At 43.1% G+C, this 24,887-nt stretch overlaps 2 protein-coding genes and 1 long non-coding RNA gene across 9 annotated transcripts in view; 2 read left to right on the plus strand and 1 right to left on the minus strand.

Moving 5' to 3' along the window:
- The window catches only part of LOC135498963 (fumarylacetoacetase-like), a 34,740-nt gene extending 12,989 nt beyond the window's left edge, over positions 1–21,751 (plus strand). Inside the window, exons 1-12 of one of the 4 annotated variants that reach the window (XM_064789540.1) lie at positions 4,884–4,900; positions 12,231–12,322; positions 12,587–12,697; positions 13,282–13,403; positions 14,229–14,278; positions 14,466–14,654; positions 15,099–15,251; positions 16,558–16,688; positions 17,550–17,625; positions 17,999–18,147; positions 18,465–18,582; positions 18,926–21,751. In XM_064789540.1, coding sequence (XP_064645610.1) covers positions 12,239–12,322; positions 12,587–12,697; positions 13,282–13,403; positions 14,229–14,278; positions 14,466–14,654; positions 15,099–15,251; positions 16,558–16,688; positions 17,550–17,625; positions 17,999–18,147; positions 18,465–18,582; positions 18,926–19,002 — 1,260 coding nt within the window. In that variant the 5' untranslated portion in view covers positions 4,884–4,900; positions 12,231–12,238 and the 3' untranslated portion in view covers positions 19,003–21,751. Of the gene's footprint in view, positions 1–4,883; positions 4,901–5,468; positions 5,488–8,690; positions 8,710–12,230; positions 12,323–12,586; positions 12,698–13,281; positions 13,404–14,228; positions 14,279–14,465; positions 14,655–15,098; positions 15,252–16,557; positions 16,689–17,549; positions 17,626–17,998; positions 18,148–18,464; positions 18,583–18,925 lie in introns of those variants that run through there. The other 3 variants (XM_064789538.1, XM_064789537.1, XM_064789536.1) reach the window with 3 other exon arrangements.
- On the minus strand, positions 745–9,925 carry LOC135498964 (baculoviral IAP repeat-containing protein 2-like). 4 transcript variants are annotated; one of them, XM_064789543.1, is made up of 3 exons: positions 8,767–9,925; positions 6,795–8,418; positions 745–3,048 (listed from the first exon to the last, which is right to left on the minus strand). In XM_064789543.1, exon 3 carries the CDS (start codon positions 2,268–2,270, stop codon positions 1,176–1,178), a length of 1,095 nt encoding a protein of 364 aa, XP_064645613.1. In that variant the 5' UTR covers positions 2,271–3,048; positions 6,795–8,418; positions 8,767–9,925; the 3' UTR covers positions 745–1,175. The 4 variants fall into 4 exon arrangements, with proteins under 4 accessions (XP_064645613.1, XP_064645614.1, XP_064645612.1 ...); XM_064789544.1 differs by having other exon boundaries at positions 6,782–8,418; XM_064789542.1 differs by lacking the exon at positions 6,795–8,418.
- Positions 21,752–23,098: 1,347 nt separating the features above from the next.
- On the plus strand, positions 23,099–24,665 carry LOC135499155 (uncharacterized). The gene is made up of 2 exons (XR_010449269.1): positions 23,099–23,776; positions 24,466–24,665. It is a non-coding gene; the product is annotated as an uncharacterized LOC135499155 (long non-coding RNA).
- The last annotated feature ends 222 nt before the right edge of the window (positions 24,666–24,887 follow it).

Consider the following 24,887-nt stretch of genomic DNA (forward strand, 5'->3'; position numbering starts at 1 on the left):
GAATCCGTTTGGATTACTTAAACCGTATCCCGACACTCTCCATGTCACATCCTATTCACTCAGGACAGACTATCCGTCAAGCTATTGACCCCTGGAACTAACATCGGGACCATTCCGGTCCCAGACTGTCCGACGTGTAAAATACTTACAGGTCAACTGGATATGCGGCCTTTTACTCCCCACAGCCGCACATCTAGGACAGGAACATTTTTCTATCAACAGTCCACGGCCCGCCTCTGCAGGGCCAACCCTTTTTGATCAATATCGCCTTTATAAGTGTCTGATGAGCAACTCCTGCGAAACCGTTCACACCACCCCTGGCAAAACCCATATGGTGCGCCTCTCCGCCATTCCGCGCAACTTTGCCGCCATGCTCCCTAGGAGCATGACGTCATGTCCGTCTCAAAGCCATGACGTCATAAAGGGGCCCAGCATCACGTCAACCACTGCGTCTTGACGTCAGTTCCAACACCCCACACGGGCTTTTGAGTCTTCACAACAGTCACACAAGCCAAGCTGGTCGCATCTCACCGCATTGCTACGTCGAAAATATCAATAATAAAATAATAATTACTGAATAAAGGATTATATCATTTCTTAATACAAATACCTCACAGGTGCAATGTTTTCGTGGCGATATGGCTTCTGATTTGTAAATAAAAATCCATGGGAAATACTTCTAAGAATTAGCAGAACAATATCGTGAGATAAGCCAAGAAAGAAGTGTTAAATTGAATTCAAATTAAAACTATGCCGCGAAAAATTTAATGAAAACCACAAAGCAAACAGGAAGTGACGTCATACTCGCACTCTTCACAACAAACACTCTCCTATTGCAGGAAAGAAAACAAATGTCCGCCTCTCTATTCGAACAGCGGCGACAGGATAGTTTTCGTTTTAATTCCTTGTTTGTATCAAGCTCTTGAGTAATACTAAATATGTTTCGTCTTGAGTATCGATTAGCAAAGCATAATGTTTTCGTGGTCTAGCTTCAGCTTTGAAAATAATAATCTTTACATATGCAAAGACTGCAACAAGATACTGCTCATAATTAGAATAATAAGACATAAAGCGAAGGGAAGGTTTATCGTTCCATCCTTTAGCGAGGAAATATGAATTCCAAGTAACACTTTTACCGGTGAAATTCATATGAATAATATTTAAAAATGTTGTGCTCATGCCGCGAATACTTTGACGCGTTCCTGCTCCAGAGAACCACACACCAAACAGGACGTGACGTCATACGCGCACTCCTCACAACAAACTCGCCGATTACAGCAGAGAAACAAAATGTTCGCCTCTCTATTCGAACAGCGGTGACAGAATAGTTTCCGCTTCAAATCTTTGTTTAATTCAACCGCGCTTTGAAGTTCAGGGTCCTTTTTCGGTACGTTTAGCTCCGGTCTGTATTGATTAGCCCCTTGGTTTAGCCCCTGACTGATGTCAAAATTTTGCTGAAAGGGTCTCGGAATTTCTTGTGACGATGCCTCTTGGTTTCCCTCCCACTGAAGGTATGGATTTTCCGGAGGTGGCGCTGGTGGTGGAATGCTTGTCGCACTGCCCGATGATACTGTTATTCCTAGCAAGTCTGCCGCGGCGTAAACAGCGAAGAGAAGTTCCCGGAACGAAGGGAAATCGTCCCCTTCAAGTTGCAGTCTCTCCCCGAAAACTTGCCCTACCAGTTCGCGGGGGAACCCTTGTTGTAGTAACCGCTTTCCCCAATCACTGTCCAATCTTGCCCTGATTTGCCTCGGTTCCGCAACTCCCATGGGCCTTCGCCTCGGTGTTGACGCTTCCGCCCTTGGCCGCGGCGGTGGCGGCAAATGAACAACCGGTGTCCGTCTTGGTTCAAATTGTTGTTGTTGCTGTTGTTCGTTTTTATTGCCAGAGTACTCATTCCGCTCCAACCGTGTGTATCCCGTTGCAGTGCTCTCTACCGACCTGTCCCTTGCCTCAATCGATGCCGGAATGGGCAGTTCGTACATTTGAAGTGTCGCCTTAATAAACCCCTTTCCTTTCTTTTGTCTTATGAATGTGCACTCAGGGCTGAACCGTGCATGCTCAATGTCCGCATCGTCGTGGGATTGCCACTCATTTAAAGGTATACCGCACTGAAAACAAACTGTCCTAGTACCTAATCCCCTGTATACGAACCCACTTTCTGCTAGTTCTTTTGGCGATAAACCACGAACAGGCCAGTTATGGTATGTCTCGAGTCTGGGTTGCAAATCCGAATATTGTGGCAAATGGGTGGCAGATGATAAATCCATAATTGGAGACGATTCAAAGGTCCGCAGAATGTTTGCCGACGGCCATTTTTGAAAGATTCCAGAAAAACAATCGGCATACTATAAAAAATTGCTCAATATCATATATTTCATTTTCCACAGCTGATCCAATCTCACAACCACTTCAAATTCACCATCGTGTGCTATCTTACATACAGAAGAACAGTAGTGTTCAGCGATTCTGCACTGAATACTGACCCTTCAATATCCCACTGTCCTCTGATCTGTGAATAATTTTACCAAATATCCTCAATTGCTCTGATCACAGTTTCGGGAAAAAGGAACCGACTTCTCAAGGGGTCAATTGGGCAAGGAAATTCCAGAATATTACTGTTATTGGTTTACTGGCAAGAACAGTTTCTGTGACACGAACTGAGCTTCCTGATTGGATTGAATATTTCTAATATCTCTCGTTGATTGGTTTATTTCCAATCACAGTTTCGGTGCAACGAATTGGAGTTGTCTGATTGGATATGGAATTTCATTAAGGTCGTCTTTTTATTGGCTCATCGGGGATCGGTGTTCGGTGTTCGGTGTCTTTAAAGAACGCTACCTTAACGTAAATACACTTCTGTCCATTCGATGACACAACCTTACCTCAATCCGACGAAAGGAAAGAGCTCCAAGTTCAATTGTCAAGTTTTCGTTTTCCACAAAATGTTGCCTCCAAAACGACAGCTCAGCGTCCGAATCCTCCTGCCTCATCCACGACGTGCGTCCCTTTTCCTTTTAGGTTTCCTCGTGTCCAATTAGGCCCATCCTGCAATCGGACAAAAAGCATATTAGGTACGGCTTGACTTACCTCGGAAAGGTTCCATAAAATTGCGCACTCTGGATCTCAGTCACTGTCACTTGTTGATCATTTTCCCTCATTTACTCTTTCCTTCATTTTGCGGTTACTTTTGAGACTTTAAAAGAAACTGTCTGCTACAACTAACCCCGAGAGCTCTGCGAGGACCACTACTACCCCGAGAGCTATGCGAGGACCACTGCTACCCCGAGAGCTCTGCGAGGACCACTACTACCCCGAGAGCTCTGCGAGGACCACTGCTACCCCGAGAGCTCTGCGAGGACCACTGCTACCTCGAGAGCTCTGCGAGGACCACTGCTACCCCGAGAGCTCTGCGAGGACCACTGCTACCTCGAGAGCTCTGCGAGGACCACTGCTACCCCGAGAGCTCTGCGAGGACCACTGCTACCTCGAGAGCTCTGCGAGGACCACTGCTCTGAGAGAATTGGAAAGACATCGGCATCACCTTTGCTGCTCACACATGGTCAACTCAGTGTCAAATAATGTCCTCCCAATGCGAAAGAGAAAGTTAATCTTAGTGTTGTATATCATGTTTCATTTTCATTTTCTTCCTTAATCTTATCAAGGTGATGGCAACGTCCCATACTGGAACTATATCAAGAAATATACCCACTTAAGACTTTATTGCAACATTTGGGGTTTCGCCCCTGCGTGGCAAAAAATCAAAGCACATAAATTTGGGACGTTGAGTTATGCACTATGGAATGAATAGGGACATCACGTTGAATTGAGCAATCATTCCACAAAGAAGGATTCGGCATGTGTGCGAGGCTGACTGTATTCGACTGGTTCAGTTCGAAAGCCGACACGAGTGGATCAACCTCTTTTCGTTGGCCAAACCTACAGGAATATTTACAAATGCTGGACAGATCGCAAAAGGTGTAGAAACGGTGCAACACTCGGGGTGCAACGCTCTGGGTGCAACGCTCTGGGTGCAACGCTCTGGGTGCAACGCTCTGGGTGCAACGCTCTGGGTGCAACGCTCTGGGTGCAACGCTCTGGGTGCAACGCTCTGGGTGCAACGCTCTGGGTGCAACGCTCTGGGTGCAACGCTCTGGGTGCAACGCTCTGGGTGCAACGCTCGGGTGGGTGCAACGCTCGGGTGGGTGCAACGCTCGGGGTGCAACGCTCGGGGTGCAACACTCGGGTTGCAACAGAGGCTGTATCAGGAGTCGGTCGTGTTCTGCCATGCAGTCTGGCAAAGTAGCCATGTCAATCATCTCTGAAGTGACACACATAACATCAAGTCAAGGAACAGAACACTGATTTAGGAACGGCGGGGAGGGGGAGGGGGGGGTCTCAAAGTGACTTGACGCTGAAATACACTCAGAAAACTCGCTGTGGTTTGAATTGCAAACGATGAACGGTGGTAGTTGCGCCTATCGGCGACTTGGCATTACCAGCGTGACCATATAAAGAATATCATGAAAAGGGGAGAAAAAAACTTTATTTGCATACCTAAAAGTAAATCTCGAAGTCTCATGTTCGCTTGGCATTGGGCACTAGAGCCGCGCCACGCCAAGCAGATGGGTCAGTTGCCTCGTGGCAAAGACAGCTGAACCCATATGGCAGCACCGATCGACTGATGTCACTGATCACTAAAAGGCTTACTATTCCGAATCACCGAATCATTCCTAGCCAAATACTACTGCAACCCAACAATGACTAAGAAATTTCCGATACTGCGTATTTCGTGGGGATTCCTTTTGGGTATTTCCAAGGTCTGGATTCTGAATCAGTTTTCAGACAAATAACCTGGGCATTACCCTTCAAGCCTCTTTCATTTCACAACAAGTCTCGGGTTGGTCCAAATATCTAATTTTTGAATATATTCGGCCTACCCATTTTTTCGATTTCTTGTGGGATTAATTTAAGCATGCTGTATCAACCAAGGATATTCCAAATAACCAGCGAGCATACCACAACAACAACCAGATTACCCGACGCGCTCCGCGATCTGGGTTTTTCCCAATCGAAGTTAACCGCGACAACTACGGAGATCGGCGCTCGGTTCTGGAGGGTGTCGTGTTTCGTCAGATCGATACGAGAATATCATTTTATCAATATTCTGGAACTAAGATTGTTGAATCCGTTTGGATTATGAGACTGTTGTGATGTCTTGAAAATTATTAATCTTACAATACGCTTATCACACCCTAACGCCTAAAACCATTTTATGCATTGTAAAGCTATCGACCGACGAGATCAACCTTGTTCGTGAAAAACTTGAAATTTATAACTGAGAACTCGAAAATTTTCAATTACGTAAAAACGTACTTAATATGAATTGAATAACAAGTTTCAGCAAATTTATATGCATGATAACTGCACTACAGCATTGTGTATGAACTGCATTTCTATTTTCTTGGACCAACAGTAATTACACAGGTTATTCCAAGTGGGTTTTCCCCACTCTTCACTATCGCATTTGTATTGTTAGAAGCCATTTACTGCTATTGTTCAGTCTGAATTGGCATTCATCCACATCATTGATCAAATTTATTTTTGGCTCCTGGGAGTTTCAAAATAGAATTCATGCATGTCTAGCAGCATCGATCCAGGCACCAGTTATTTTCAATATAGTCCGCCTCTCGACGAAGGAGTAAAAAAGCCTGACCTCCGGATGGGTCTCATCATCATCATCATCATATCCCGCAGCCATGCGGCCATTGGGGTGGCCATTTGGGCGGCCATTGGGGCGGCCATTGGGGCGGCCATTGGGGCGACCCTGTTTTATCGACGATTCGGGACCATATGGTTCTGTCTTCCGCGAGGCGGATCAGGTCACTGGTCTCTCTTCCGGTCCAGTCCTTCACATCGTCCATCCATATTCTCTTTGGTCGGCCGCGTTGTCGGTTCCCCTCTACTGTGCCCTGCAGGATGGTATTGGCTAGCGTTCCCTTGGCTCTGGTGACGTGGCCGAACCACCTCAGCTTTCTCTTCTTGGCAATGGTTAGGAGGCTATCATGGCGCCCGATGTACTGGATGACCAGCTCTCTTACTCGGATGCTGGTGGTGTGGGTGGTATAGTGTATGCCGATGGGTCTAGCTGTTATTTAAAACCAATTCAGCCGATAAAAGTTACTCTGAATGAGGGTGTTGAAATTGTCTTTCCTTATACCCTCCAGCCATTCTAAACATATCAGGCCAAGTAACTCGATATATAAAGATGGCAATGTGTACTTCTGGTTTCCTGGGCAACCAGTGAATACAGTTAACACGAATTGTTTCTTCGCTCATCAGCCCGGTCACTATACAAAAGGTGAGGGGGTGAGGGAAGGCATCACTGATCTAAATATAGGTCCGTGGAGAGAATACATTATCACTTGGCTCACTCTTTACAGACGCATGCATTGCTCAATGCCAAAAGGAAACTTGGTTCTCGATGAATCTGCTGGGAAATCCTAAATAGCTCGGCAGGAAGGTCGTTAGTTATCCTAAGGGGTTTGCTAAATATAACGATGATCAGCGAAAAGCGACAGTGAAATGCACATAACGATGTCTGGGCAGTCAAGCTTCTTATCGGGTTATTGATGACCCAAGCCACACAAGCCACGCCGACTTTTTCCCAGCTGTTTCTTCCCGGATGCTCCTCTCCTGGCGCCAGTTTCTATCTTAGCAGGCAATACCAGTAAGCTCAGATTCCAGGCGCTGAAATATGTGAGCAAACTTTATTACTCACCACAAGGACTCACCATTATTCCCACGAAAGTGCAGTCCTATCCGGCTAGGACAATCTTCAGTCACTGATTTGACGGCTTTTCCTATCCGTGAACTCTCTTCCATTCTCTGATCCTCTCCACACCTATGCAGCAAATAACCTTGCCTTCCCCGTAGATCATCGGATGGGGTACTCAATCCTGGAAAGCACGGTTTGATCGAGTAGCATCCGTCAACTGCATCCACATCTGTGCAGCTGATACTAGCCACTGGGTAGATATGGTCCAATTCAATCAAATTTCTAAATTTGACCCAGAAGCAGCAGTCTTTCACAAGTCTTTTCGATCAACTCAGAGAGATTCAATACGACCTCTTCATGGCGTCTGCCCATCCACTATTGTCTTTATCCCTAGTTTTAGGCAAACAATGCGTGCATATCTGGTCTGCTTTACCGCTTGTCAAAGACGGTACCAATCGTAGCCTTGTTACACTATGAGTGGCTGGATAGGTCCTTAGAGTAACCAGCCTACTCTGACTAAGATTGGTCAGGCGATTCTGAAAGGTCCGTTCTGAGCAGCCAACACGCAACTGGCATCTTCCTACCGGTCATTCGATTATTACTGTCGTATGACAAGATTCTTCAGCAATGCGTCTTCCAAGCCTTCACAAACGTTTCATCTATCCTTTAGTGTCACACTGCTCTGCTGCGATCTACTGTCCTGTGATAACATGCTCGACGATTGACACTCAAACTGGTGAAACTCTGAGGCTCAGCCCCTGATGGTCGCACAAATCTCTAATTAAATTTCTTGTAAAGTGTTGATCTCTGGCAGTCATCCTCCAACTGGCAGCTAGCTAAGCACCCCACCGACACCTTGACATCGACGAAATGGACGAGATACCGATTTTGGGTTTGAAGATGTAATGCTGGCGAACTCGGGCCTCATTCATTTTATTGATATGCAACCCAGAATCGATTCTGGCAGTGAACGTCTCCAGTTAGAAATCCGTCCCACTATTTCGGGGATAAAGGGCACATAATGTGAAGAAGTTGACACAAATGCGCAACATGAAGTTGGTGCTCTAGTTGAGATTTTGTTCCGAGCTACTGGGAAATCTAAGTTGAAAGTATTTATAGATCGCACACGCACTGACTGTATCTTCGCACAATGCAACACAGTTTCACAAGATCCTCTGTGTGCAAGAATGCCCAGTTTCGGGGTACGTCGTCATCGAATCACACAACAAAAAGCTGTGACAAGCAGGTTCGCCGAAGCTTGTGACTGATGTACAAAACTGGGGAAGGCCAACTTAAACTCTTCGAGATTCACGTGAGCTTGTACAATGAGACCGTTAGTGGTGCATGAACTAGTACAGATCAAACTGAGGTAGTATTGATCGAGCTGTGATATCTCTGAGAAGTGTAAACTTTGTAGAACGTGCTCCCTCATGTGACTACCATGTGACATTTTTTAGCGATTTTTATATCACACACTTGTAACCTTTGGTCAAGTTTTAGCGATGACGAATAGCATCACAGGACAAGCACTCCAATATCATGCTTCTTGTTGCAAGATGGCCATCGTGTTCGTTTCAGTACATGACTGTCATCATCTTAGATGCGTCATGCGTCAGACGTCAGATGAAGGACAGTCATTGCTGCAAAGGTTTTGCAAAGGGAGTGTAAGAACATGTAGTTCAGGATAGTGACAGCATGGACGTACATCCATGTTGATAGCCTGGTGTTAGGCTATAAATATTCCATTCTATCACATATCATTTCATTCCTCGGGAATCCCTCACTTACTGCGTGGGACATAAACGTACAGCCTCGGGAATGTATAGATGCAAAGTGGGCGGCGCAGGGCCTAGGCCGACTCGATCTGTAGCCAGCAGGGTGAAACTATCGGCGTCAAGTGCAGCTGCCTGGAGTTACACTGATAATTCAAGGTAAAACAAAACAATACATACATGTACATGTGCTAGTCTACGTGTATGCTGTCTTACCATAGAATCCTTGCAGATCCACAGAACTGATCTTCAGTTTGCTTGAATCAACGAATCTCATCCTTTTCGATCTTCTGTGGAAATTTCTGTCCAGCAACCAAGAGTCCATGTGTTTTTCCAAGTCTAGCAGCCAATTTTATAGTTCTTTCAAAGTAGTTCCTGACGATAAAACATTATGGCAACTGTAGTCTATAATCCTGCCCGACCTTTGCCACCATCCGTGGAACGCTGGTTGGAATGCGATGCACCCATATGAAAGAATGTATAGAGTACGATCGATGTAAGCCCCATGCCGCAGAGCCACTTGATGAAATTTTGTTTTTTAAAGGCCACTTTCATTGAATCCAATTTTCGAGGGCGACCTCTAGCCGTTGTTGCTGTGCCCTGTGCACGTTCTTTCTGAGACATGTGTTGGGAATCTGACTTGAGAGTTTCTATCTTAAGCAATACTCCATTAGCAAATGAAATTTGTCACTGAATTATTAACGCCAGCTACACAAGTTCTTTCCTTTGTGCTGACAAGTCTCTGGAGATCCCTTAGTTCCTAGTTTTAAAAAGGATGTGATGACCACACGTGAACATTGATATTCCAGTCATCCACGTTTTATTGTCCCAAGGCTATTGGCTACCCTGAATTTCGTAGTGATTTTAGAGGAGTAAGCTCGGGCATGTCAAGCCCCCTTCCATGTTTAGTTCAGTGAAACAGTCCCGATCCGTTGCTGATGAATATTCCTGATGAACGTGATCCAAATTGGGATATCCAATGACCAAATCATTTCCAAGATATGTTTTCCTCACTTCAGGTATCTCCTTATGATTCCCTTTGGTCGAGTAATCCAGACACAGTTATCACAATGTTGCCTTCATGGAGGCCAAATGCCCAAAAAGCTAACCAAAAATGAGATTCTCTTATTATTGGTACAGTCTTCTCTGGTTCTTAAAAGTTCGGTTCCTTTGGAGGTTTTCCTTTCCAATGCCAGGCTTTCCAGTGTTCAATCTTGACTTGGTTCTTTTCTGTTGCTCTTTTGTCGGGTTCAGCAGCGATATCACGAAAGAAGATGTCCGAGTCAGGTGAGAGGAACTGTTGGATGATGGTGAGTTATAGGGGGCGGGTGGGCGACGGACACGTAGTGGACGGTAAGGAGGTATCGGTTAGAGTGCGCGGATTTGTTGGTGTTGTGTTGCCAAGGACAACGTTGGCATAAGAAAAGGAATTCAGTCTTTATTCAGCACGGTGTATGGAATGTCCATTTTGGACTTCCCCATTTATCAGCTCGATACCATAAGCTAGGCAATACAAGTAGCGCTAAAGTGGCCATTGTTGTGAGCCTTATTCTACACGATATCATTTGTAGTAATCTTGTGAGACTTTTTTTTCTTTTTCCCACATAAATCATACTGCACATTCGAATGATCTTTAAGGTAATTTCGAAATACATGTAGTTTCATTTGGGAACTCACAATTTAGACAATGAATATTCTATTATAAAAAGAGATGACCTAAGGCCAATGAGGTTTACATCAGGCCTACTTCCTCATTCACGACGACCTACTCAAACAATTTTTTTCGATGACGATAGAATACCTCCAACGAGTGTGACAGATTATGCCAAATAAGTCCATGTAATTCGTGCCATCTCCATTTTTGGGCCTGCTTGTGTCATATTCTTTCGTGGGTCAATGAGGCTTTCATGGTCGCTGATATACCATGGGCAATCCTATCTAACCCCAACCTGATAAGGTTTCATCATGCAACCAGTGTCTGAGAGTGACTCGAGATCTCAGCACGAGGCACGGGTGTCAGAACACCCCCCCCCCCCCCGCCATGATGATGAAATGATTTACCCCCAAAAACAATTCAAATGTTCTTGTTTTCATCATTTTTGTGATTGGCATGGCCGTCTAGTTTTGCTCGCACTTTTTGCTAGCTTAACGCCTGGCAAGTCTCTCTGCATGCCTACAAAAATGCAATTCACCAAAAGTAGAGCCTCTTGAAGCGACCTGATACATACAAATGGTTAGTCGCTGTAGCAAGAGGGCAGGGTGAAATGTCCAGGTTCCCAAGGGTCGCAAAAAAACGTGTTGTGCATGCCGATTTTTGCCGCTTTTCATTGGACCCGGCCGCCCCCGTGAGGGTATAGCTGCTGGCCTGTGCATTACATTTATTTGCCCATGTCTGTTTGGGCCTACCGATCCCCTGTTTCGTGGAAGGGGGTCGATATCATTAAGACAATAGACCATGTATTGGGATCGGCCTGAATTTTAAGAGCGAGACAGAATACCGTAATGTATAGCTACCCTAAATTTGTATTCAAATTCATTGTTTTACTGTTTCTGTAACTTTTACTGCTCCCGGACACCGCGGCTCCTTCGCCCTCGACTCAAAACTGCAAAGAGCGCAAGGCAATTCATCTGGCTGTAACCCGGGAAATTTGAATTTCCCGCTCCCCGCCTCCCATAATTCGCGCCTCCTTGCAGGAGAGAGATAAACTAAACCTGTCAGAGATTATGATTTCAAGAAAGATCGGCCAATTTGCAGGGACGGTGTAAAACTGTTGATGAAATTGCTGATGAAAATGTTGATGGGGTCTTCTAACTTTGGTGGCTTAATATTAGTTTGTTTTTTAAATATTTTTCAATCAAATTGCGCTATGTTATACTTTAGAGTCATTTAGTGAGTTGGTAAAATGGAAAAATAGCAAATACTTTATCAGAATGGGTGATTTTGATCAAAAAGTGGAGGCCATTTTTTGAAGTTTTCGAGATGCGCCGATCGGCTTTTAGATTCTGTTGATGGGTCCTAGTACTTACAGATTATCAGCGTATTTGTTCCAAATTTGATATTTCTGACAAGTTGAAATCATATTATTTTACAAAATAACTTTTTATTTGAATGACAATGAACGTATTATCGAGTTTTCGGCCAAAGTAGTTGGGCCTCTCTCAGACCTATTTTGTTGATCCAAAATGGCGGATAAAAATGCATTTACTATGAAAATGTGAAATGACAGTCATTTAATTTCACTTAAAATGTAACTTTTATTCATATTCATTCTGACAGTAATTCATTAGACCTGTGTACTTCCTTAGATTATTTGGAACAAATACGCTGATAATCTGTAAGTACTAGGACCCATCAACAGAATCTAAAAGTCGATGGGCGCATCTCGAAAACCTCAAAAAATGGCCTCCACTTTTTGATCAAAATCACCTATTCATATAAAACATTTTCTATTTTCCTCTTTACCACCTCACTAAATTACTCTAAAGTAAAACACAGCGCAATTTGATTGAAAAATATTTAAAAACAAACAAATGTCAAGCCACCAAAGTTAGAGGACCCCCATCAACATTTTCATCAGCAATTTCATCAACAGTTTACACCTTCCCCAATTTGCATTGACTTCGTGGACTAAGCACTTCCTTTCAAAACCTATATTCCCGTCCGATTTTGATACTTCTAGGCATCGACATGAATACCTATATAGAGTATGGACCAGACTGTCAGTTCCCGATTCAGAATTTACCTTATGGGGTGTTTTCGACCGCCGAAAACGTGAGTATTGTTGGAGGGAAGTTGGAAATTCTTCATCCGATAAAATGTATGTAGGTGATTCCGAAGCATTATTGTCCGATAATAGAATTTTGCAGATTAGGGTGCTCTTGAAGTAATCGTAATCATAGGAGAGTGTTTCTCCGTCGTCAACAGTACTCGTCTGCAATATACCTAAAATTTCATTCTGCGTCCAGGCCCAGGGCATTATATATCCGTACTATCACCCGGCCAAACACTCATTCTTGGAATCATGTTCCTTTCCAGCCGACACATAGGATTGGTGTTGCCATTGGTGACCAGGTCCTGGACCTGAGTGTGGTCCAACATCTGTTCAATGGTAAATTGATGATGCACCACTATAGTGTCCTAGGAGAGGTAAGATACATAACGGTCATAGGCTAGCAGCCTGGGATGATAGAATGTATTGTAATGGACAGGGAGGCTTGCTTGCCATTGCCGCATTGGTGTCCAGTGCAGTGTTCTCCACAAAGCTTTGTCAGGGCGTCCCACCCTACCTTGGATGAACGACCTTACCTTGCTCTAGCATTTTGTGAAGAGCTGCCCTACCTTAAATTGCTGGCCACCCTAACTTGTGGAAAGCCTATGGAGAACCTAGTATGTTCAGCAGGAGTTATCCCGGTTCTGCATTGTTATGATTAAGAAAATGATACCAAACTGGAGGTATTGGTTGTCTAAATCTAAGACGGCAGCATTTTTCCATGTTTCCCTGTTCAACACACCCTTGGGATATATCTTTTATGACATTGGTCTCCACAGAAATCAATCTGGGTTTTCAAGGAGCAACCAGAAGGCGCTCACCTGAACTGAGTGGGGAAACCAATAGTGACTAGGAGTAGTGGAACCCATGACCACTTGATGATGAGTCGGACAGAACACTCTTCCACTGCGCTGCTGCTGGCCAATCAATCTTTCTGGAAGTTTCCTGCTTCTCTTTTCAGCCAACCTTGAACAAGTTTATGGGCCTCGGCTTTGACGCTTGGCACGAGACGAGGGAAACCATCCAGCATCTGCTCTCATGTAAAGATAAGGGATTGAGGAACAACTATGAGCTGTATGAAAAGTGAGTCTATATATTTACGTACCGTATTCTTCATGACCTTTTAGGGTTAACGACTTCATTACAGAAGATGGGTATTCTGGTCTGATCTGCGATTATTGCATGCGTCGGTGAAACAAATAATGGAACCGATAATTGTCATGATGATACGATATATGATGACGCATAACCAAGTACAGTAGAACCTCTTTATTAAGGACAACCTCGGGAATGACAAGTGCTGTCCATAATAGAGAGATGTCCTGATTAGAGAGGTCAAATTGAATGGCAAAAACACAAATTTGGGACACTTACTTATGAGTAAATTGATTGTACAGTAGAACCTCTCTAAAAAGGACACCCTCGGGACTGACAAATGCTGTCCTTGATAGAGAGGTGTCCAGATTAGAGAGGTGTCCCGATTAGAGAGGTCAAATTGAATGGAAACATCCACTTTGGGACCAAAACTAGTGTCCTTAATAGAGAGGGTATCCTTAATAGAGAGGGTGTCCTTAATAGAGAGGGTGTCCTTAATAGAGAGGGTGTCCTTAATAGAGAGGTGTCTGCTAAGGGAGGTATCACTGTGTACTTCACTTCTGGTCATTTCGAGGAACAACGCTGTCACGCTTAGATACCAAAATCATAGTGTTCAATCGGGCCGTCAATCGATACACCCAACCTACGAAACAATACACACATCACTCTTTCATGACCAAGTCATATCTGTAGGTTTTTTGTGGGCTATTGATGGGTTGATTTTCATATCTTCGTACGCCTGTGACTCTATGTGACGTTGAAAAATATGATGTGTTTAATATAGAGCTGAGGATGTTGTCATATGTTTTCCAGGGCGTTCGTTCCAATGAGTCAAGTCACCATGCATCTACCAGCTGATATCGGTGAGTTCCTTTGTACCAGTCGTGATGCAACTGCTTGATCGCAGAGTTACACCACATCAGATTGAAACGGTTATCCGTCCGGTTTCATCCGCAATTGTAGCAATAAGAACAGGAAGTTCATAACGTAGCATTAAGATTTATTATCTATTTCCAAACTTGTTGACAAAATCACTTTGATTTATTGCAGGAGATTATACTGACTTCTACTCATCAAGAGAACATGCCACAAACGTGGGAACCATGTTCCGAGGTAAAGACAACGCGTTGATGCCAAACTGGACCCATCTGCCTGTGGGGTACCATGGCCGGGCATCATCTGTCGTGGTCTCTGGTACACCCATCAGGAGGCCCAATGGACAGACACGACCAAAAGATGGTAAGCAAGATTTTATCCTTAGGTTTCATTACCTAAACTTGTCCTCAAGTTCCATCACCTAAACTTGTCCTCGAGTTTCATTACCAAGACTTGTCCTCGAGTTTCATTACCAAGACTTGTCCTCAAGTTTCATTACCTAAAATTGTCCTCAGGTTTCATTACCTAAACTTGTCCTTAGGTTTCATTACCTAAACTTGTGTTCAAGTTTCATTACCTTAAACTTGTCCTCAAGTTCCATCACCTAAACTTGTCCTTAGGTTTCATCACCTAAACTTGTCCTTAGGTTTCATTACCTAAACTTGTCCTCAGGTTTCAATACCTAAACCTATCCTCAAGTTTCATTTCCTAAATTTGTCCTCAAGTTACAAAACCTAAACTTGTCCTCAAACTCCATTACCCAAACTTGTTCTTTTCTCTTACAATCCTTCTTTCCTCTCTTCCTAGATGAACCACCAGTATTTGGCCCCTGCAAGCTCATGGACTTCGAGTTGGAGATGGCTTTCTTCGTTGGAAGTGGAAACAAGCTGGGAGAACCCATCCCTGTCCAGGATGCTCATAAACATATCTTTGGTGTCGTGCTCATGAACGACTGGTCAGGTAGGCGGCCGTTATTGTTGTTGTTGTTGTTGTTGTTGTTGTTATTGTTGTTGTTTCATTAGGTACCGTTCACTTAGAATGTACATGTACGCAATAAGGCAGGGGGGCGTTTGAGAATGTTAACCCATTTTTGCATACAGGTGAGGGTCAGTGGTGTTGAAGAAAGTTCACAGCTCCCGTACATGATTTGAAATACTGACTGTGCTGACTCAGTTAAGCTTGTTGAGGAAGCCTTTCACGTAATGTACATGCCTTACTAATACTAGTGTCGACACGTAAAATGTCAAACTGTGTCACCACCGTAAAGTATGAAAAATGATGTGTACTAGTTTATGTTTATTTTGTTCAAAAGTGATTAAATTACTCTTCTTACAAGAATGAGGTTTCATTGTATTTTAATATGCAGCATAATGTTGTTACTGTCTTATTGTTGACATCACCACCGAGTGATGTCCATACTCAGGTGGGTTCATTGAGGAAGGGGGGGGGCACGAACAAAAATGGGAAATTGTGCAAATATACTAAATGAACGGCCCCATTGTTGTTCTATTCAGTCTCATGTTACTGTTGAACCACTTGTCGTGCACTTGTACCTTTCACCTGTTTTGTCCTCTCGTGGAATTATGGCATTATTATCACAACATTAAAGCTGACAATGAATTGAAAGCATAATATCCCTTAGAATTCGTCTTACACAAAAGGGCAGAACACTTTTTCCTGAAAAAAATACTATTTTGCTGGTCTTGTCAACGAGCACACTTCAAAAAGTCCTTAATTGGGAGTGTATCTTTATCAGAGATGAAGTCCTTTATAGGGGATGTCCTCAATAGAGAGGTCTTTGCTTACTAAAGTATTGAAGAAGAATACACCTTTGTGAAGGAGAACATGTAAAGGGGAGCAGGGAAATGGTAGAAGGCATGGACACCCTGTGAATGCCCTGGATAAGTTTGAGAGGTCCTGCAAGAGAAGGAAGTCGATATATTCAGATCAAGCCAGGGTCAGGTTAGGGAGATATGGAGCGCTTGGTGAACCTGAAAGGTCTACAGACTCTCTCATGCATGGCATTTTCTGACTCGTTGATCTGTGGCCAGACGACCTCCCCGCCTATACCCCGTGTGAACCTGGAATTCAGTTTTGGAGAATATGACAGCTGAAATGGAAAGGCCTTTGTCTCAGCCCTATATAGAGCTTTGAATTTTCAAAATTGGACAAAAATACTTTGCAAGTTGGGGCAGTTTTAAGGACAGCGTTTTCTCGGCTGAGGTCACTGTCACAACCCTGGTAAACTATCCATTTCCTTCTTCAGCTCGGGATATTCAGAAGTGGGAGTACATCCCTCTTGGGCCATTCCTTGGGAAAAATATGGGGACGACAATCTCGCCGTGGGTGATATCCATGGAAGCCCTCATGCCTTTCGCTCAACCTAATCCTGTTCAGGTGAGTTGTGTGTCTTAGAAGTCGTGTTGTAGCTTGTAGAAAATGTAGAGTAAGAATGTAAAGTAACAATGTTCACAGGCTGTCGGGGTGGTGCATGGTAAACAGCGGTGTCTCTCACCACTGAGGTCAGCGGTTCAATTCCCGGTAGGGCGACTCTTGGACAGCTGTGGTTTTCTCCATAGTCTCTGGTTTCCTCCTACTCAACAGTACTAATCACCTGATATTGTTTATAAAGCTAATAACGTCCTTGTTGACGCTCAGCTCTCAACTCAATACCTGTTTACAAAGGTGGTGGGTGTTGTCTTAGAGTTAGTACATGTACCGTTGCATTTTCTTCTTCGTCAATTGAGTCTTTTCTTTGGTGTGTATTTGTGTGTTTGGTGTCGTTACCATGGTTTCCTGTGTACACATCTAGATAAGAATCTTGTACTTCTGTACTGTATACATGAAGATAGTGCTACCATGCTCGATGGCCGGGTTTGATGCTACTAAGCATGCTTGTTATCCCCTGACTCACTTACAGTGTCTTATCACATGACCGCTTGCTCCTGGTAGTTTTCTGTTGACGTTTGGTAGCCGGCTGTCTGTGCTCATTGTGTCTAGTATTCCTTAAAATCCCGGCTACTTTCCTTGAGAGCAGATAAACAAGCTTATTCTCAAGCAGAACCTTGGCCACTCCTGTTGTGAATCAATCTTCCATTGCTTTGAGACCAGGAGGTATTTGGATATGGAATTGTTCTAATCTCTGAGACAAAGACACCAAGACGTTTCCATACACTTATAATTACAATGAATATCCATTTTTGGCAAATCCAATCTTCGTCAGATTCTTTGAAATTGTCCTATCCATCTTCATTGCAGGAGCCCAAGCCCTTGCCATATCTCCAGCATTCCGATCCATTTTCCTTCAACATCAACTTAGAAGTCGCAATTAAACGCAAGTATTGCTCCCTTAGGGGGGATCAGTGGTGTTGTGGTTGGACTAGAACTGGTGTCACTTTCAAAAGGTCGTGGATTCCACTCTTGGAAAGATTGCTGTTTATGTGTATCCTTGAGCAAAACACTTAACCGTTCTCGTACTTATCTCTGTCCACCCAGATGTATAAATGGGTTCCAGATTTACTTTGGTAGTTGACCCATGATGGACTAGAATCCTGCCAAGGGGGCTAATACCCCTCGTCACTTCATGCTACAGATGGGTTCATTACTAATATTGCAGATATTGAACAGTTCACGCAAGACTTTTGGGAGAGCCGCACAAACACTGAACTTCAAACATATCGTTTGATATGATTTCATTACATTTACAGCGGAGGGGAGTGACACAGCCTCTACTGTCTGCAAGTCGAACTTCCAGCACATGTACTGGACGATGAAACAACAGCTAGCCCACCACACGGTGACTGGGTGTAACGTCAGACCTGGGGATCTAATGGCCTCTGGCACCATCAGTGGACCAGTGAGTATGCGCCTCCATTCCCCTTCCAATGGCCTAGTGGTTAAGATGTCCGCCCCGTGAATGCTGATAGCATTTTTCCGATGTGATGGTTGGTTTGCCGCCAGATGGTTAGATGTAGACTACAAACTGCCTTCTCACCAGGAGCCGGGTATTAGAGATAGGTGATAGGAAGTAAAGAGTGTCTGCCTGGCCCTTTCATTAGGGGGGTGACACTCTAATAATCCAACTTTCCCCTACCCCTTCGGTCGTAACAGAGGCTCTTCCAACAGGTACTCTCACCCTTCTCAACTACAGCCCCAACGTTTTGTTTCTTTCAGACTCCTGATTCCTTTGGCTCTATGCTGGAGCTTTGCTGGAAGGGGACCAAAGATGTTGACCTCGGTAATGAAGTCAAAAGGAAGTTCTTGAAAGACAACGATGAGGTCATCATGACTGGTAAGTTACTGAATTTTCTGCACTTACAGTAAAATAAACATGAATTTATTGTAGTTTCTATTATGTTTATTTGCCTCTGTCAGTTAAGGCCTGATGGCCTCACAATAAGGGCGTTCCATGGTGTTATCAGTATTTGTTTATATGTTTGTTTTCAATATTTGTTTATTTCAATATTTGTTTATTTCAATATTTGTTTATTTATTTATTTTCAATATTTGTTTATTTGTTTATTTTCTATATTTGTTTATTTTCAATATTTGTTTATTTGTTTATTTTCAATATCTGTTTATTTTCAATATTTCTTTATTTGTTTATTTTCAATATTCTGTTCCATCTCTTGCAGGCTACTGTCAAGGTGACGGATACAGAATTGGCTTCGGGAGTTGTACTGGCAGAGTTCTTCCTGCCAATCAGATGTAGATGTCGACGCGTTTAACTAAGGAATACTACTTGGAGAGATGGAGTGACAGTGATGTTTTAAGGGCTGACAACTGCTCAAGTGCCTCATGAAATATTTTGCAGAACTTGACTCGGGGGTAGAGTCTATAAAACTATATGTAAAGAAGGATTTTCAACTTTTTGGTTGGCCCTTTAGGTTGGGGGAGCGGCATTATGCTTTAAACAAGGTTTTTTTTTAGAAAGGAGGAGAGGTGACTCATGTATTTATGTCAAAACTTAACAAGTGTGCTGGTTATATTTATGTGCTATGAAGTTTAATGTGCTCACATGTCTTCTGACGGTCTCTTTGTACCATTGTGACCCATGAGCGTAGCTCCCTGTGCAAGTTAAAACGCGACACTCCCCTGGTACTCCTATTAACGCTGTCTGCTTTGGGCAATGCTTGAGACAGAGAGAGGGGAGTGATTTCAGTAACTTGCGCTCAGTGAGGTTACGGTGTGATTGATATTTCCCAGTGAGATTTCTATCCAGCTTGTGTGTTTGCAAAAGTCTTTTCTAATTGTGTTGTTTGCAAATAATTTCTCTGTGGTTATTTCAAAAAAGTTATGAAGAATGTGTTTTCACCAAACTGACTTCAACTTGAGCTGTCTGTAACTAAATGTTTACTAAGCTGTCCACTGACCAGTCACCTTCCACAGTGATAGTTCCCATCTCTGAATTGCCAAATCGAGAAAAAATCTATATCCGACCATCCTGAGATACAGGTATTTCATCCTCCAACCTCATATACAAATATCGAAAGGTGGAGTATAGCAAGAATCTCGTCAGTGTGAGGGGTCAGTCTCGGCAGCCCCATTCATCATCACATGCCCGGTTGATTCAACCGAAGCCACTCGGTCCAAGTTATGCTGAACATGCTGTTGATCCGCGGCACCCAGGCTATGGAATAAGTTGCCCCCGAGACTGACTTCTTGCACTGACATCAAGGAATTCAAGGCACTCTTGAAAACCTTTCTGTTCAGGAGTGCCTTCTCATCAAATTAGAATTTTTTTTGTAAAGCGCTTTGAGCGGGAATATTTATCCTGGATTTAGCGCTATAGAAGTACCATTTTTTATTATTATTATATTGAAAATCACTGGTTTTGTCCAGATGATATCTGATTGATTATCATACTTGACTCGATCACATGGACACGTTACTGTATATGTGAGCCTTTACCCAAGGAGTTAAAAAAGCACCATCAGGGTTTCCGCCAGAGGGGGAATGATGGGGGGGATTCAGCCCCCGCTAAAATATTTCAAGGGGGGATATCCCCCCTTAATTTTGAGCACTAAAGTTTGTTTTACTGTCAAATGAGTAATTTTCATGATTTGATATGTAAAATAAGAGCATTTGGGAGCCAGTTGTAGCGGTTTTAGGGCCAAAAAACGTCTCAGGAGGGGTCATAAACCCTTTTTAAGAAAAAAAAATTTTGGAAAAAAAAATTTTTTTTTTGCTCCCCCTCAAATTTAATCCTGGCGGAAACCCTGACCATCTGTATTGCATTTTTGTGTGAAGCATTTCATAACCTATTGCCTCTGCCTCAAAACTGATCTCAATGCTAATGTAATGTTCCCCTGTTTTTCCCTGCAGGCTGGTTGTTTGGAATGACATGTTCACCTCTGGACCAACTCAAAGTCAATTGTTGCCATTTCTACAATATTCCAATGTGATTTAAAATCTCTTTAATCTCGTTCTAAAAGACTTTAGTAATCCCAATTATTTTCTAAGGAAAAAAGGGCTGGTTTTGAGTGCAGCTGGTCTTGGTAACTCAATCAAGGCCCACCTTGTTCATGATAAGAACATGTATTAGTCACTGCTTATGAGGCAGTTAAGAATGGAAATGGAAGTCAAAATCTTTACTAGTAGTCTCACACTGCATTTATAACATGACCATAGCTACCTGGAAGGAGATGAAGAGGAGAATTGTATCCCCCAACCAAATAGAGGTCTACTAGTATCATGAGTATGTCACTGGTAAAACAGCTGATTAACAGTTTATGTTACAAACAAAGTTTACCTTAGGTGTAGTTTGTTTTTTTATATTTGGGATCACGGTTGAATTTGCTGACTGTTCTGCTTCTGTGTGCAGCTGGTTAAGTTCTCACATTGTTTGTTTATAAAAAGGTGGTAGTGTGACATAGCCCTCTGTTTCTGTTCCCAATAGTTGTTGATTGAATGATGTGGGCTCTGGCCAGACTCTCTCCCGGTCGGTCTGGTACAATAAATAGAACTTACCACAAAAGTATACTCTGACCACATGTAACAATGAAATAATTGTGTTGGGTGAAATCGTATTGACCTGTATAACTGAGATTAAAAGATATTTGAAAAGTGTTGCCTTAATTTCGGGGGGATATGTACTTGTAGATGGGCAGGCCTGACCTGATGTCACACAAATGAGCTCCCCTCATGTTCTACTTAGTTTATTCTACACTTTGTAATTGTGCTAAATCAGTCGCATTCCATTTTCTTCTTGATCTATTGCTGACTTTGCATGCAAATGCTCTTGGGGTCCAGAAGGATATTGTCATGATTATGACATGGCTTTAAAAGTATGTGTATGTCACCACTTAAAAAGGTATATAAGGTCTCCCCTTCATAGCCGCGAAGATATTTTCATTTGAGAATGGTATTCATTGCGTGATCTACCTGTTTATTTTCAGGTACATTTTGTATGTATTTTGGGTTTGTGGTTAGATCATGTTTGAATAAACAAAAAACAAGAATTTCTGTCTTAAATTTAATTTAATTTCTCTATTGTTTTCTTTTCACGTAATGTTTATTTCTTCTTCTTCAGCGTTCGCTCTGCACTTGGAGGGGTCATTCTCCTAATAGTAATCCCCCTCAAGGCGGGATGAGCGTATCCTGCGTGCCACTACGCCAATTGGGGGTATTGGCCTAGTGGTCCGACTTTGGCGAGAGAGATAGAGTCCACGCAAGCTACTCATGTTTCTCACTTGGTGGGGTCTTAGCTTGCCCTGGCATAGACACCAGGTACAAGGAACCTCGGTTTTGAGTATCATTCGAAGGACTGTGAAGAGCCAGGAATTTTAGTTCCTTGAAAGCCACGCCGGTTCATCCAGACATACGATCCTGGGTTCTCCCCGGGATCGAACCCGGGCCCTATTGCGTGGTGGCCAGCAGTCTAGACCACTAGGCCAATGTTTACATTTCTTGAGAATAAACGTTGGGATGCCTCTCGTATCATTGCAAGTGAACTTTCCATGGATAGGGACAGCCTTTTACCCTTCATGTTGGATAAAAGGACTCCTCTGAACATTGGATGTGACTGTTATCATGAGTTTGCCAGGGACAGCCTTCAACTCTTCATGTTGGATAAAAGGACTCCTCTGAACATTGGATGTGACTGTCATCACGAGTTTGCCAGGGGCAGCCTTCAACTCTTCATGTTGGATAAAAGGACTCCTCTGAACATTGGAAGTGACTGTCATCACGAGTTTGCCAGGGACAGCCTTCAACTCTTCATGTTGGATAAAAGGACTCCTCTGAACATTGGATGTGACTGTTATCACGAGTTTGCCAGGGACAGCCTTCAACTCTTCTTGTTGGATAAAAGGACTCCTCTGAACATTGGATGTGACTGTTATCACGAGTTTGCCAGGGACAGCCTTCAACTCTTCTTGTTGGATAAAAGGACTCCTCTGAACATTGGATGTGACTGTCATCACGAGTTTGCCAGGGACAGCCTTCAACTCTTCATGTTGGATAAAAGGATTCCTCTGAACATTGGATGTGACTGTTATCACGAGTTTGCCAGGGGTAGCCTTCAACTCTTCTTGTTGGATAAAAGGACTCCTCTGAACATTGGATGTGACTGTTATCACGAGTTTGCCAGGGACAGCCTTCAACTCTTCTTGCTGGATAAAAGGACTCCTCTGAACATTGGATGTGACTCTTATCACGAGTTTGCCAGGGACAGCCTTCAACTCTTCTTGCTGGATAAAAGGACTCATCTGAACATTGGATGTGACTCTTATCACGAGTTTGCCAGGGGTAGCCTTCAACTCTTCTTGCTGGATAAAAGGACTCATCTGAACATTGGATGTGACTGTTATCACGAGTTTGCCAGGGACAGCCTTCAACTCTTCTTTCTGGATAAAAGGACTCCTCTGAACATTGGATGTGACTGTTATCACGAGTTTGCCAGGGACCGCCTTCAACTCTTCTTGTTGGATAAAAGGACTCCTCTGATCATTGGATGTGACTGTTATCACGAGTTTGCCAGGGACAGCCTTCAACTCTTCTTGCTGGATAAAAGGACTCATCTGAACATTGGATGTGACTGTTATCACGAGTTTGCCAGGGACAGCCTTCAACTCTTCTTGCTGGATAAAAGGACTCCTCTGAACATTGGATGTGACTGTTATCACGAGTTTGCCAGGGACCGCCTTCAACTCTTCTTGTTGGATAAAAGGACTCCTCGGAACATTGGATGTGACTGTCGTCACGAGTTTGCCAGGGACAGCCTTCAACCCTTTTCATGTTGGATAAAAAGACTCCTCTGAAAATTGGATGTGACTGTCCTCTTAGGGTCGGCCGGGGACAGAAAAATGACCAACGTGGTGACATAACTTTCTTGTTCTAGTTCTGTCGCCAGCTGAGTGGTGGCTCCGGCAATCATTCACGCTGGCCATCTTCAACGTGGCACGCATGCGCTTTGCTTCGTCTGCCGCCATGTTTTCAAAGTTTGTCTTCAAAACTTGCTCCCACAAAAATTGGAAATATTTACGGTAGGAACGATTTTATACTGTAAATTTCCACCAAAACTTTTAGTTTACAACACAAGTATAACATTCAGTTCTTCAAATAGTTTGAAAAGTGGACCGAGTTCACATATTTTGGGTTTGAACATTTGGTGATTTTCTCATTCAGTAAGCGGTGTTGGGCGGCGTGGCATTTGTACAGACTTGGTCGAAAAAAAGTTGTGGGATTGTTTTGTCAAGACGATAGTTCAAATTATGCATAGGTTTTGTTTGAAATATTAACTTAGATATTGAGTATCTTGCTGAAAATCAAAAATCAAAAATCAAAACCACGTCATTTCCGGTTGGGGATAGACTTCATGGGTAATAAAGTTCGCCATTTTTAAAAGACCCGTATTCACAGTCTTTTCAAAATGGCCGACGGTCTGTTGTAAATTTTTTTTCCAGTCCCTATTTATTTCCAGTCCAGTCTGCATGCCTTCACCGCATTCGTGAATTTTGCTCGCAGCTGTTGGCCGTTCACCAGTGATCCAGCGATATGTCAGTGACATACATATGCATTTAGACTTGATTTGTACATTTTATTTGTACTTGATGTTGATTTTCCTCAAGTCAAACTGTGGCGAGATGCCTTTAGATTTGATTTGTACAGGTTTAGTACCGTCTTACCTATGCTGCCGTATTTCAATCTCTCGTTTTATTTTGTATATTTGCAGGTCCTTCATGTTCGAGTTGTACAAACCAACACCATGATGAAAGCCTTACGTATGACTACTACATGTCAAGACAAACGCCATGATGAAAGCCTTAATTGACACGAATGCCATTCGAATCCGACTTTATATTTCCTTTTTGTCTGTAACCTTCTTCTTTCTTCTGTATGTTTTCAAAGTGAATTAATAAACGTTATAATTTATATCATATCTTCCTTCTTTCCCCCCAGGTTACGAGGTCAGTTAGCGCACTGTAAACAAATATCAAAAAATCTTTTTTGATTTTCTTTTTATTTGTCTTTGGATATGTCTCTCAATAATCTCTAAACATCCTTTCCAAACAGTAATGAATCAATAAACCAATGATTCAATCTGTTTTCTTCTTGGATTTTATGATTGTCTCCTGAACAAAGTTCTTGAAAATA

Source organism: Lineus longissimus, chromosome 14 (assembly GCF_910592395.1).
Source record: "Lineus longissimus chromosome 14, tnLinLong1.2, whole genome shotgun sequence".
Classification (NCBI taxonomy): Eukaryota; Metazoa; Nemertea; class Pilidiophora; order Heteronemertea; family Lineidae; genus Lineus; species Lineus longissimus.

Coding starts and splice junctions, on each gene's coding strand:
- LOC135498964 (XM_064789542.1), bottom strand. CDS start 2,270: ATGGATTTATCATCTGCCACCCATTTGCCACAATATTCGGATTTGCAA.